This window comes from Fusarium vanettenii (assembly GCF_000151355.1).
Source record: "Fusarium vanettenii 77-13-4 chromosome 9 genomic scaffold NECHAsca_6_chr9_2_0, whole genome shotgun sequence".
NCBI lineage: Eukaryota > Fungi > Ascomycota > Sordariomycetes > Hypocreales > Nectriaceae > Fusarium > Fusarium vanettenii.
In genome coordinates, this window is record NW_003315877.1 from 1,779,672 (window position 1) to 1,792,194 (window position 12,523).

The window sequence follows — 12,523 nt, forward strand, 5'->3', positions numbered from 1 at the left end:
CATGCCCGGGTCAACGCCTTCCGGCTGACACCATTTTGTCTGGTCTCACTCTGGGGCAGCGGCATCCAAGCATTTTGTGATTTTGTTCACGGTGTGATACGAAGGAGTGCATAGGAAGAAGGCCAATTGTTTCATTCATAGAGATGAACTCCAAGAGTACATCGCCTTGTCGTGAAACATTACACCCGACGTAGACGGGCGGGATTATGCACGTCAGTATTTCCCGATGCTACCCTACACTCAGGTACTGATCACCATGGACTTCATTCTTCATGATTCCTAACGACATTGTTCATAATAGTCAGCTGAGAAAGAAGTATAGATTTTCTCATTAATCCACCCTGAGAATAATTATCCCAATACATCACCAGAGAAGACTTATGATTAGTGACAATCCCCAAAGTAAGGGACTCAAACCGTCATCCAACCACATCCTACACATGATACACCCAAATCATCACTCAACCTGGCATCGCCTTGTATTTATTTTCCTACCCTTTTCTCATCCATTCCGCAGCTAACCCCCTATTTGCTTCCCTCCTCCTGCTGCTTGGGTGACCAATCGTCTAATCGTCGTAAATGTCCACAACTCCCCTCATCTCTGAGTTCATCTGAATGTCTAGAACAGGTGGGTTGAATAATCAACATAAGAAAAATAAAAACGGGTAAAATCGAGTCTATGACCTGCTCCTCGCGCCCCGGATCTTGGTACGAACATCATATCCCTTCCAACAAATGTCACCCCCTTTCCTTGGGAACGAACCTCGTCTTGACGCCGGTAAAAAGATCAATCCAAACCAGGATACTCGGTCATACTCCCCGTCGTTGGTGGCAATTCATGCCCCCTTGAAGTCAGTCAAGCGGATGCTGGCATCTTCGGCTCGCTGTTGTGATTGTTGAATGCACTTTAGTTTCGACTTGGGCTGCGGTTGTCTCGTCTCGCAGACTTTTCCTTAACTAGCCTCTTGCTCGTTTCTTCGTCGAAGCCGCATGTGTCCCTTAGATAGAGAAGCCTGTCATTGTTAGTTAGCTGTGGCACTATATCATCTCATTTGCATCAACTCACTTGTCTTGGGACGTTTCTTTCTGTCGCATGTCCTCAAATCCTTGCTGGCTTTCCATCCACGCCTTCGCTCGGCGTCTCGCGTCCACCTTTTTAACCCAGAGGTTGAAGCTTCCCGTCACAGGACGGTGATCGCTCACTCTGACTTCATGTCGTCGGTAATCAAGTTGTTCCACTCGTCCTCGTCCCCGGTATAGAAGACGATCGCACCAGGCGGGACTTCGTCTCTTTTCGCTTGTATCGTAGTTGTCTGTGCCCACATCGTACTTGTATGTTGGCGCAAATGTGATGGGCATCTCGTCAAAGGCTCGCAGCTTGAAAGCTGGGTTGCGGCGACGAGCCACCAAAAGCTGATCACGTTCAAGGAGCTTTCCCAAGTTATTTTGCTTCACTGCCGTAACAACCGTGTCCCGAGACATGGTATCGATACGGTAGTTGAGATCACCGTTGAGAATGCACAGCTCGTGATCCAAAATGAGACTGCCGTCTCCTCCACCAACAAAATTGTCAACTCGAGTTGCCGAGTCTCGTTCAGGTGGGAACAAGCTTGCCTCGAGAATGGCTGCAATATCGTTGTGGCGAGCGTTGGCTTGTGACTGTCCAGCGGCCAAATGGCAGTTGACCAAGCAGATCGATGTGTCGTCGACTCGGAATCGTACCGTTACACAGCCCTTGTTACCGTGCAAGCCACCCATTCCCCGCTTCACCTCGGCAGCATGGAGGCCTCGAATCCTGTCTCGAATGGAAGACTTGACAAAGATGCAGGTAAATAATCCAACCATGGGAGCAGTATGAAGCAAATGGTACAGATCGTCTGCCGGCATGTAGTCATCAAGCGTCTTGAGCAGGAAATCCCTCCAGTCTCGGTACTGATGGCTCATTCGTTCTTGATCTGTCCCAGCTTCCTTCTTCTTGGGCTTCAGGAATCGTTTGGCAGTCAACTTCTTGTCCTCCAAATCCACCAGTTCCTGGAAACCAAACACGAGGATTTCTGGCGAGCCACTGGATTGAACGAGGTCCTGAAAGAAGGTTGCATCGCCATCGGAATATCGGAGACTGGATGGTGTAGAAGCGCCGGCATTCCAAGTCAGGAAGAGAGCCTTGAGCTCGTCAAAGTCGCAATACTGGGTGTCCTTGGACTTCATCGAATCCTCCAGGAAGTCGTCCTCGAGTAGACCGTCCCATGCCCTGATCTTGTTATCAGCGCCTAGGGAGACGATCTGTTGGCGGTCCAAAAAGTATGAGCTCGAAGGGTCAGCAATCATCTTCACAATCGGGTTGTCGTGCCCCTGCCATTCCTTCAGAACTACCCACGGCGCCTCCTCAACATCATAGACACAGATCTTGCCTGTGTTGTAGGCTGCCCATATATAATTGCCCGCGCTCGCTAGGGCATTGATCTTCCAGGTGCTGACATTCAGCATTCCCAGACACGTGTAATCGGTAGTCGAGTATATCGTCACTTTGCCATCGACATGACCGAAGAAGACCTTGTCTGGCTGTGACTTGACAAGGGTTCCCGAGGTCACTTCACCAGCGCTGTCTGCCACCAGTGGCCGGACGAGGACCTGGAACTGAGATCGGCCATCGACCGTCGGGGCAAAAATGCGGATCTCTTTGCCCGTAGCGTGCCAGAGCTCGTCCCCAACGACCATGGAGTAGGTGTGTCCCTTGGGAACCTTGTAGCTCTGCGTTGGGCTCCCTGTGAGGTTGGCAACGGAAGTCTCGTCAGGCCCCCATACGAGTAGCGTGCCAAATTCATCCAGGGTCCAGATCTCGTTGAAACGCCGGTAAATTCGGGTGACTTCGCATCGACCATGAACATTTGGCTTTCCTGGTGTAATAGCATGCGTAGCAACCTCCACCTCCATGAGGTCACCCGTGTTAGTACCAATCCAGATGCGCTTACCCTCCTCTCGAGGGTCAGCAGCTGGCTTGAAGGCCACTGCAGTAGCTCTGATACCCTCCGTATGGGACAGGCTCATGATCAGCTCGCCATCCAAGAGGCTCCATACCCTCGTCATGTGCCCACTTGCGCAGATGAATTCACCACACACATCAAAGTTCCTCGCGTCGTACTTGGTCTGAATCTCGTAAGATCCATGCTTGATGAATGGTGGTCGGCGATTGGTGTTGGACGCATCGGGATATGCTGTGACATGGTGGATAGGGTCGGCTTTTGGCGCAATCTTGGCAGGGGCAACAACAACGGTTGACTGAATTGGCTTTGGAGGCGCAACAGCTGCGATCGGGGGCGCCGCCGCAGTCACCGGAGCAATTCGAAACTCTGCGGGCGTTCGGTCGGAGGTTCTGTCGATCGTCATAGATCTACCATGACCTCGTGTAGGGGGAGCTAGCTGTTGCTGAGGTTGTTGCTGCGTCGTCGGGGTCGAAACGACACGCTTTGGAGGTGTAGAAGGAATATTTTCCAATGGTTGAATTGCTGTAGATACAGCTGGGCGTGGAGGTCGCGGTGGGGGTTTCATGGTATTGTTGTTGTTGTTAAGAGTAGGAGGTCGTGGTGGAATTTCAAAGGTCCCAGGCCTTGCTGGTAAGGCAGGGCGAACCTCACCTGTTGGTTGAGGAGTGATACTTTTTGAGAACCCATTGACTTCCTGCTCACGATCCTTCCGCATGTTGACAACCGAGTGATGAACTGGTGGAGGGTCAAATCCAACAATCACAGACCGAGGTCTACTAGGCAACTCGATCTGAGACTGCGGCCTTGGTCGCGTGGGTAGCTTTGGAGGGGTTCCATCTCCAGATGCTACGCTGCTCGGTGGACTGTTGAACGGCGAGGTTTCCTGAGAGATGTCGCCCTTTCGAGGTGCTGGGGGTCCTGGGGCCGCCGTCAATTTAGGCGCAGGTATCAGAGCCTTTTCGTTGCGAGGAGCCGGAGGAGGTGGTGCAGTCTTAATAGTATCACTCCGCCTTAGCTCGCCTGATCGCCTTGGAGGAGGTGGCGAGGGAGGTCTTGAACCGGCAGGCCGTGGTGATTTGGGACCGCTAATAGATGGTGAAGGTGTATGTGATCGGCTTGGTATTTTAAATCCTCGAGATGAACCACCTGGAGTGGAAGGTGTTGCAATAGTATCGGGGTTGAGGAACGGAGGTTGGTCCCCCACCGCAAGAGTCGACAAGCGGCCCTTTGGCGGTGATTGAGGCGGCAGGACGGTAACAGCAGGGGGCGGCGGCGGCACTGTCTGCTGAAGCTGTATCGTATGTGGTTTCGCGGCCGGGACAGGTCGTGCGGACATCTGAGACGGCGGGGGAGGGGCATCATGGCTGATGGCCAGTGCAGCAGGCTTGGGCCGCTCTTTCGGCCTGGCAGGTACTACGGGGGCCGAAGTGACGGCCGGCGCTGGCGCTGGCGCGGCAGCGTCTTGGCCCGGCTTGAAATCTCGGAGGCGATTCGGCTTGGGGGCCGGAGAGATGGGCCGTGAAGGAGTCGGGGCGGGGGCTGTGACATCGGCGGGTTTGCTGACGGTGTTTGTCGAGGTCATGTTCTCGAACCGAGCCCGCAGAGAGGATACGGGTTTCTATAGACCTGTTAGCTAACGACGCTCTCCCAGGGGAAGGGAATACCTCGTACAATCGACGAGCCATCAGGCCCTTCTCCGTTGGTAGGCTCCATATTGCTGGAATAGATGTTTCTTTCTCGACAGCGGGGGCCGAGGGCGATTCTACCCGCTACACCCACGCCCAGCAGTCGAGCTCATCAAGGCATCAACGCCAGGGCGTCGAGTTGTAGGTTGGAGCCAGACGGGCTGGCGCGCGAGCTGGCGACGAAACGGGAGGTTGATCAATCGTGGTCGCGGTACGAAGGGTGGTGCTTGGAGAAGAAAAAGATGTTTTGCAGCCGTTAGACGGACGAAGCTCTCGAAAGTCGGCGCTGGGTAGTGATGAAGAACGGTTGGGGATCGATGGAGCGGCTGGGCGGTGGTCGTGACAGGGGCTTTAGCATAATGTTGACAGGCCAGAGGGGTCGGGACGTAGGCCAGAGGCGAAGAGAAAGAGAGGCCGCGAGCACAGGGACGCTCAGGAGAAGTGTCTTTGTTTTTTCTACGAGGTCCCCTATTCTACTCGTGGCCTTGATGTCGATCGTGCTGCAACTTGTCTTGCGTGGCTCTCACAATTTCGAGCCGCCGGTGCGGCTAGCTGAGCCACCCTTATGTCATAAAGCGTGCCTGTACAACACAACCCCTGGGCTGTTTGGCTTTTAGCGCGTGACGGTACGTACAAACAGACTGGCAGAGGGAGAAGCCACAGTCTCAACAAAGGCAATTTATTAAGCTGGCTGCCTGCAGATGGTAATGTAAATATGCTTTACCACGGCAATCCTTTCGATGCTTTTCATCGTTTCATAATTCAAACACTTCGAAACGCGAACGGGAGACGCCATCATGCAGATTCAGTTACCGGGGGCAGGTCATCTCCACCACTCTCTAGAGGCGCCACAGCGGGGGAGGGCATCTGAGGAGCTAAAATTGGGTGTCTGATGCCCCCCCATTAACCCTTGCAACAGCCTGTAACGGGGTTTCGTCTTTGCTCAGTGTCGGGTGACATGCTCGGCCGTTGTTTGTGGTTGACGCGGCACCTGGACAAGAGCTGTTCTAGCGTGCCTCAGCTTAGGCGTTGGGCTTGTGCCGTGCCGTGTCCGTGGAACTCGGTTGCTGGCTTGGGCACGAGTTTCTTATCTTATCGGCGGACCCGCTCCCCGTGACGGAGCTCTCTCTCTGGGCAGGTACGTACTGTAGATGCCGACCGCCGACCGACCGGGCCTGGACCTTGAAGGAACGTTTATCTTGTCAGGTCATCCCACTTACACCTTGACAAAAACCCTGCCTCTTGAATCCTACATCTCCGACTCGCCTTGTACGCTACCAAAATTTTGTCTACCGCATAGAATTGGCCATTGTCTGTCAAGATGAACACCGTGAGTTGTCCTGGATGCTGCTATATTTGCGCCGCCATTGCTGACTGTTGCGCAGGTTAAATCGTTCTGGTTCGTCCCTCTACAACTTCGCCTCCGACATGACCCAATTTGAAGCTGACCAAATCTCTCACCCTCTAGGCTGGGCTGGGGCTCCCTCTGCGTCGGTACGAAGACATTCCTCCCCGCTTACTGTGTCCCGGACCCGAATTGACTGGAAATAGCTGGAGGTGGTGCCTACTTCTTCGCCAAGAGGCAGATCAACGCCGACCGTCAGGCCAAGCTCGAGGCGCACCGCAAGAAGAAGCAGATGATTGAGTCGCTTGAGTACGATCAGGGTAACGGTAGCCCTGCGCGCACCGACAGCGCCGGCTCCCCGAGCCAAGAAGCGAGCAGCGACCCGGCGCCTACGAGACACGCACCCGAGACGGAGGCGCAACGGGTGGGAGAGAAGAGCAAATATGAAAGTTCTACAGTATACCGGAGTCCAAAGGGGGATCGATTCTCTTAGGACCGGTAGCGGAGAGGCGGATTTCACATGGACAGCAAGGGCTCGTGATCAGAGCCGTGTACAACAACTACCCAACGCATCGTCATGACTTGATACTAGGATATAGGAAGTGAATGGGGAAAATCCAGACTGCTTTAGCTACTCTACTCATACGGAGTCTCAATGGGCTACTACTCGAGGGCAAAATATTTTTACTTGCTCAGCTGCGCGCGTTTGCATTCGGGGATGGGGATGGGGATGAGCTGGATGCAACACAATACGGCGAAGGCCGGTTGGAGTGGAGCCCTGAACCCGGTCGCCGACCTCGCTTGCTGCTTTGCTACGGGAAGAATCGCTCTCTTGTGAGGCTAATGGATTGGTGTCTGTATTGCATTGGGTTAAGGAGGAATTGACCTGTCAACTCGGTAAAGGGTCCATGAAGGCATCTTTGATGTGAATAACTGCCGGTGCTCTCAATCAGCGGCATACAACGCCCTGTGCATTGAAAGCGGCTCATGCCGGTACGTCACCCACGTGCCGACTGCCCCGGGAATTACCCGGCGGCTTGCTCAGCCAACTTAGAGGCTCCAGCTTCAACTCCACCAGAGCTTCAGCAACACCACGACCTTGTTCTTGCTTATACATGGTGATTTCTTCCTCAGCATCTTTTGAAAGAGGAGCCCTCGACAAACTCCGCCATGGCGACTCCAGAGTTGGTCATAGCAAAGGCCACACTCTCCGCCACGCTCTTCCGCGCCGACCCAACCTCCCTGAGCCGTCCCGTAGTCGACGCCTTCTTCCCGCTGCTCACCAACGCCCTCTCCCAGTGCTCGCGCCCCAACGTCCAGGTCTGCTCCATCGCTTGCTAAAAAACAAGCCTCCCTCCGTTTTTCCCTGGCAGAAGCACTAAATTTTTCTTTGCTTTCCCGTCAAACAGAAATGCAAAGCTTGGATCGTCGACAACGTTGCGCCTTCGCCCGCGCGCATCGCTGCCCTGGCTAAATACCTAGGCATCCTCTCAAAGAGTTTGCAGGATGACGCCTCGCGTCCCAGTCTCAAGCGGAAGAGATTGCATCTCTTGTATGTCCTAAACGACGTGTTTTACCACGTCGTCAAGAGAAATGGCGATGGCAAGTTTGCGACGTTGTGGGATGGCGTCCTTCCCGGTCTTGTCGCAAGCGCCGCAGCTTTTGACAACTGCCCAAAACACAAGGGGAAGCTCGAAAATCTCATTCGATTATGGGAAGAGAAGAGTTATTTTAGCGCCGACATCATCTCGAAGCTCAAGGATGCGCTCGCAAGCGGCGTGGCATCTCAACCGACCGAAGCCCCCCAAATCTCCAGTGCGCCCATCAAACTCGCCAAAGACGCGCCTTACACCCTACTCTCCCTTCACGGCGACCCTTCGACGCCGTGGTACGACTTGCCTGCGACGACATGGCTCCCACATTTGACTCCCAACTCAACCAAACCCATGATCCCAGACCTCATTCGGCCCATTCAGCTAGCTCCTGGCCCCGCAGACAAGGTGCTGGTAGACGCGGTGCAAGGCTTGCTGGGTGAAGTTGAGCGCATGTTCTCTAGGGAACAAAAACTGAACGATGAGCCCGGTGTGGACTTGAATGAGCTGGGAGAACGGGTTCTCTTGGATGAAATCACTGGTGAAATCATTGGTGGAGAGACATACTACGGCTGGTCCCGTCAGTTCTGCGAAAAGATGAAGGAGAGGAGGAGAAAGGATGCCAGAGGTGGAAATAGAGGCCGCTCGCGCTCCAGATCCAGCAGCTACTCTCGAGGGCGTTCACGAAGCTCATCACGCCATGCGCCCAAACGTCGACGACTCTCACGAGACTCGAGAGGTCGTACTCTCTCCCGCAGCCGGAGTCCGAGTCAACAACGGGGAAGCAGATCATACAGCCGAGGTCGTGATGGAAGTAGAAGTCGACGTCGCAGTCCCAGCTACACCCCTAGCAGGAGTCCAAACCCCGGTAGACGGTCCAGGGGGCATGGCTCGTACAGCAGATCTCGGTCTCCCGAACGCTCACCTCGCCATCATGATCGGGAGTTTCATGACCGTTCAAACCGCCCTCCTCCGCCTCCACCACAGCAACTCCCACCAAACTTTCCTCCCATTCCTCCGCCAGGAGATTTCCCTGTCCCTCCACCTCCCCCGGCTGGATATCAAGGCGCCTGGCCACCGCCACCGCCTCCTCCGCATATGACCGGAGGTCCCCAGGGCTGGTTCCCAAATGCTCAAATGATGCCTCAGATGATGGGTGGATGGGGTGTCCCTCCGCCTCCCCAGCCACCACCTCACTATGGGTACCAAGGAGGACGAGGGAACGGTGCATTCCGTGGGAGGGGAAGAGGTGGGTATGATCGGTCGAGAGGAAGTTGGGGATGAAGATGGACAATGAACAAGATATTCAGGGGTCACAAAGTGTAGTCACTTTTAAACCACTATTCTAGACGTAAACAGATATAATAGTCACTCAATTCTGTTGAATCCTGTACATGACATGCAACACAGTCCTCTCGCAGTCAGCCCTTTCTCTCTACCCCGGTAATGACTTTTTTCGGTCTTGCTCATTCATCGTCTACATCAAAAGCCAACGAAAGCTAACCCCCCCTTGACCCCCTCCCCCTTTCCACAAACAGACAAGCACACATACATACACAAGCACTCGAACAAGACTAGTCAGGCAAAAAAGTAACTCTTCGTAGCTCCTCCATACGCCTGGGCCTTCCGAGTTCGCATGGGAGGAGCGAGAAACCGACCAAAAAAGAAGATGGAATAGAAGAAGTAAGAGTGAAGAAGAAAGAAGAAGAGCACCACCAAGAAAGAACAACAATCGTCAAAAAAAAAAGAGTTACACGAGAAGCTTATACGTCCACTTTTTGTGCGCTCGGTTCCCCGCCGTCTGTCATCTCTCCCGCCTGTTCCAATAAACAGTATCAAAGGGTCAACGTTCTCAGCTCGCAAAACGAAACGAGGCAGACGAGAGGAGGAAACTCAGTGGCATTGTAATATCGACTGCACAGTTTCCCTCCCCATGGGTAGCCTCCCATGGTCTAGTTGAGGTGAAAACCAAGAATGACAGGTCGAGAGGCCAGTGGCATGATGTAGAGGCGATGATAAACACCCTGCCTGACCCAGGCCAACCCGGGAAGCGACTGTATGCCGAAGACGCATCATCTCAAGCCCATTATTGAACCGCAGAAACCCAAGACCTTCTTGTCATCACCGCCGCCGCAGAACCCTGACTATGCAGCAAGGACCGTCGTCCCGTTCGCTATACTCCCCCCATGCTTCGAAAGGACACCGGATCGTCGTCTTAATTATCGACTCCGGGTAGATCCCACAGAATTCTGGCGCTCGTGGAGACTGGGTCGGCGACCGCTGGCTGAACCGTCTTGCAACTTAAGCGAGTCGAGGCGCTTCTGGTTATCCTCGGTGACAGGGTCAACCTCATCGACGCGTGACATCGGTGTGACGTGGTTTCGTGCTGGAGGAGCGTCGGGGGTTCCGTTGCTTTCCCTTTGCTGGTTCGCCTTCTCGCTCAGAGCAGCCCATTTACGCTCCCGCAGAGCTTCCCGTGCCGCGGCACTGTTCTGCTGCTCAGTGTACTCATGCGAGCAGTCGTCAAACAGCTGTGGGTTAATCTCCATAAAGAGCTTCATGGCGTTGTAGACCATGCCATGGATCGTCCTGTCATGCTATTAGAACACCTCATTCGGCCAGCTCAAAGCCAAAACATACCTGTTCCAGTGTCCCTTGGAGTTCTCATACAGGGGCGCAAACATAATGGGAAGAATAATCTCCACATTGTCACTGACAAGGTTGCAGAAATATTCGTTGTTCCAGAAGTACAACGCACGCTCGGCAACCTGGAAATGGGGGCTGGCCACCGACTTGGCCAGTTGATGGAACAGAGGCTCCTGGACCTTGGCGAACTCGGCAGGATCCATCACCTCAAAGATGTCCTCAACCTCGTTGAGGAACATGACTTCCTTGGTGCTGTTAACCTTGGGCCAGTAGCGAAGCAAGCCAAGCACCACCTGGGACAGTTAGCATATAGGGGTCGTGAGTATATCTGGACAACTTACATCTTCTGTGAGCGAGGCATCCTTCTCCAAGAATTGCACAATACAGTAGGCAAGCTGAGGGTGGTACATGCTGAGACTCTTGGGCTTGTGCAAGGGCAGCAGCACCCGTGTCAGGAAGATCTTGTGCTCTTCCTTCAGTGGGAGAGCGAATCCGTTGATGATGGAACCAAGAATCTCGAGCAGCTCGGCAATACCATTGAAGCGTTCGGTTTCATAGGTGAACTGGAAGAAGACGTTGTTGATGGATCGTCGAATGAAGGAGCGCAGGTTGAGGAATTTTCCATAAATGCGATGGAGGGTCGTCTTCAAAAAGTCTCTTTCACGAGGATCCTCCGAGTCAAACAGCTCCAGAAGCTGCAGGACGAAGCTGTGGTCGATATAGGCCTTGGCAATGTTGGTGTTGAAATCCTGGCTCTCAATGAAGCGCAGGAAAAACTCATAAACAACCTGGATATGTGGCCAGGCAACCTCGAGAACGGGCTCATCCTCCTCTGGATCAAAGGCCTCGCCCTGAGGGTTCATGGGAGGCGGGATTGGGCGGAACAGGTTCTTGGCAAACATGTCGACGACCTTGGGATACATGGGCTCGGTGATGACTTGTCGGTTGTTAGCAACATAGTCGAGCAGCTCGTGCAGAGCAAGCCTCTTGATCTCCTTGGACTTCATGTCTCCACTCGCATCATTGAAGTCGAAAATGACGTTGCACTGGTCAATCTTTTGCATAAAGAGCTCCTGTCGTCGATTGGGAGGGACTTCATGGAAGCCGGGCAACTTCTCGAGCTCGCGGTGGGCAGAAATGTCGAATCGTGACGAGTGCTGCCTTTTCGGGGTCCGGAGTCCCTCGGGAATCGCATCCCGGTTATCTATTCCGCGATGGATCAGGAGCGACTTCTGGCCAGCTTTGGGGGGAGCGAGGTCGTGAGGCATCGTCTCGGCGGCTCCTGGGGGAGGGACATGCTGCGCGGATTGGTTGTCAGCTGCAATGCTCTGGGTTGAGGGCAGGGCGAGAGAAGGGGATAACATACACCAGGCGTCGGGCTGATGATAACAGTTGGAGGCAACCTGGCGTTGGCGTTGCTGCCGTTGGGGCTCGAAGCACCTCCGGAACCAAAACGGTCAGGGGCATTACCGGCCTGAGTGACGTTGGAGAGGTTGGAGGGCTGCGAGGCGCTACCGTGTTCGCTTCCATGGCCAGCATTGTTTTGGGGCAGCGGCTTGTTTCGGGGGTCATTCAGGGTCGACGTGGAGGATGTGGGCGTCAGGACAGGAGACTGATTAGAGTCCCGTGATGAGGGAGACGCGGTACCATCCTTAGAATCCTTGTTCTTCTTAGAAGACTTGCTTGAATCTTTCCCACGCGAGAGCTGGAGAGGGGTACGTTAGCGTCGGGGACGGGGACGGCGAGAGGGCAGGGGGCCCGAGGGGTTCCTACAACTCTCTGGCTGAAGCGCTTCATCTTGTCGGACAACAGCGTGTCTTGTGGTGGAGGGGCGGTTTAAGACGCCCGCTGCTCGACTCTATGAGGGCAGTGGGGCACCGGGGCAACGACGTCAGGGGCAAAGCGCCGTCGAAGGAATGACAGCAGCTATGCGGACGACAGGTTCGGTCGATCGAGACGTCGTGGCGATGGGGGACGGCGAGAAATCGTCGTGGGCGAGCGATCGATCTCAGGTCAGGGTGATGGAGGGAGGAGGGGCCAGCCTGATAAAAGGGTGGTGCCTTCGGGAGCCGGACGAGGGACGTGACGGATGCCGCCAGTGCGAGTGCGAGTGAGTGGGAGAGAGAGCTAGGAGTCGAGGCTCGAGTCTCAAGGCTGGACGAACCAAGCTGAGAAGGCAGCCAGTTCGAAAAGGCGACACGAGGAGATGAATTGCGACGTCTCCTCCCACGCAGGCAGAGGCAGAAGGACGGGGTAGGCACTGAACCAGCC

General features: G+C 54.4%; 4 protein-coding genes across 4 annotated transcripts; 2 read left to right on the forward strand and 2 right to left on the reverse strand.

The window, feature by feature from the left end:
• Positions 1-907: 907 nt before the first annotated feature.
• On the reverse strand, positions 908-4,697 carry NECHADRAFT_49043 (uncharacterized protein; the record flags this gene model as incomplete). The annotated part of the gene is made up of 3 exons (XM_003050552.1): positions 908-1,013; positions 1,067-4,602; positions 4,656-4,697. The coding sequence occupies 3 exons, from the start codon at positions 4,695-4,697 to the stop codon at positions 908-910; spliced, it is 3,684 nt and encodes a 1,227-aa protein (XP_003050598.1).
• A 1,216-nt stretch (positions 4,698-5,913) lies between these two features.
• NECHADRAFT_102844 (uncharacterized protein) lies at positions 5,914-6,643 on the forward strand. The gene is made up of 4 exons (XM_003050149.1): positions 5,914-5,999; positions 6,055-6,068; positions 6,138-6,163; positions 6,221-6,643. The coding sequence occupies exons 1-4, from the start codon at positions 5,991-5,993 to the stop codon at positions 6,505-6,507; spliced, it is 336 nt and encodes a 111-aa protein (XP_003050195.1). The 5' UTR covers positions 5,914-5,990; the 3' UTR covers positions 6,508-6,643.
• Positions 6,644-7,184: 541 nt separating this feature from the next.
• Positions 7,185-8,955, forward strand: NECHADRAFT_96400 (uncharacterized protein; the record flags this gene model as incomplete). Its single annotated transcript, XM_003050150.1, has 4 exons — positions 7,185-7,334; positions 7,424-8,561; positions 8,631-8,808; positions 8,877-8,955. The coding sequence occupies 4 exons, from the start codon at positions 7,185-7,187 to the stop codon at positions 8,953-8,955; spliced, it is 1,545 nt and encodes a 514-aa protein (XP_003050196.1).
• Positions 8,956-9,825: 870 nt separating this feature from the next.
• NECHADRAFT_49236 (uncharacterized protein) lies at positions 9,826-12,049 on the reverse strand (the record flags this gene model as incomplete). The annotated part of the gene is made up of 5 exons (XM_003050553.1): positions 9,826-10,195; positions 10,247-10,545; positions 10,594-11,550; positions 11,619-11,957; positions 12,026-12,049. 5 exons carry the CDS (start codon positions 12,047-12,049, stop codon positions 9,826-9,828), a joined length of 1,989 nt encoding a protein of 662 aa, XP_003050599.1.
• Between the last annotated feature and the right edge of the window lie 474 nt (positions 12,050-12,523).

Coding starts and splice junctions, on each gene's coding strand:
- NECHADRAFT_102844 (XM_003050149.1), top strand. Junction 6,164..6,220: donor CTGGGGCTCCCTCTGCGTCG/GTACGAAGACAT, acceptor GACTGGAAATAG/CTGGAGGTGGTGCCTACTTC.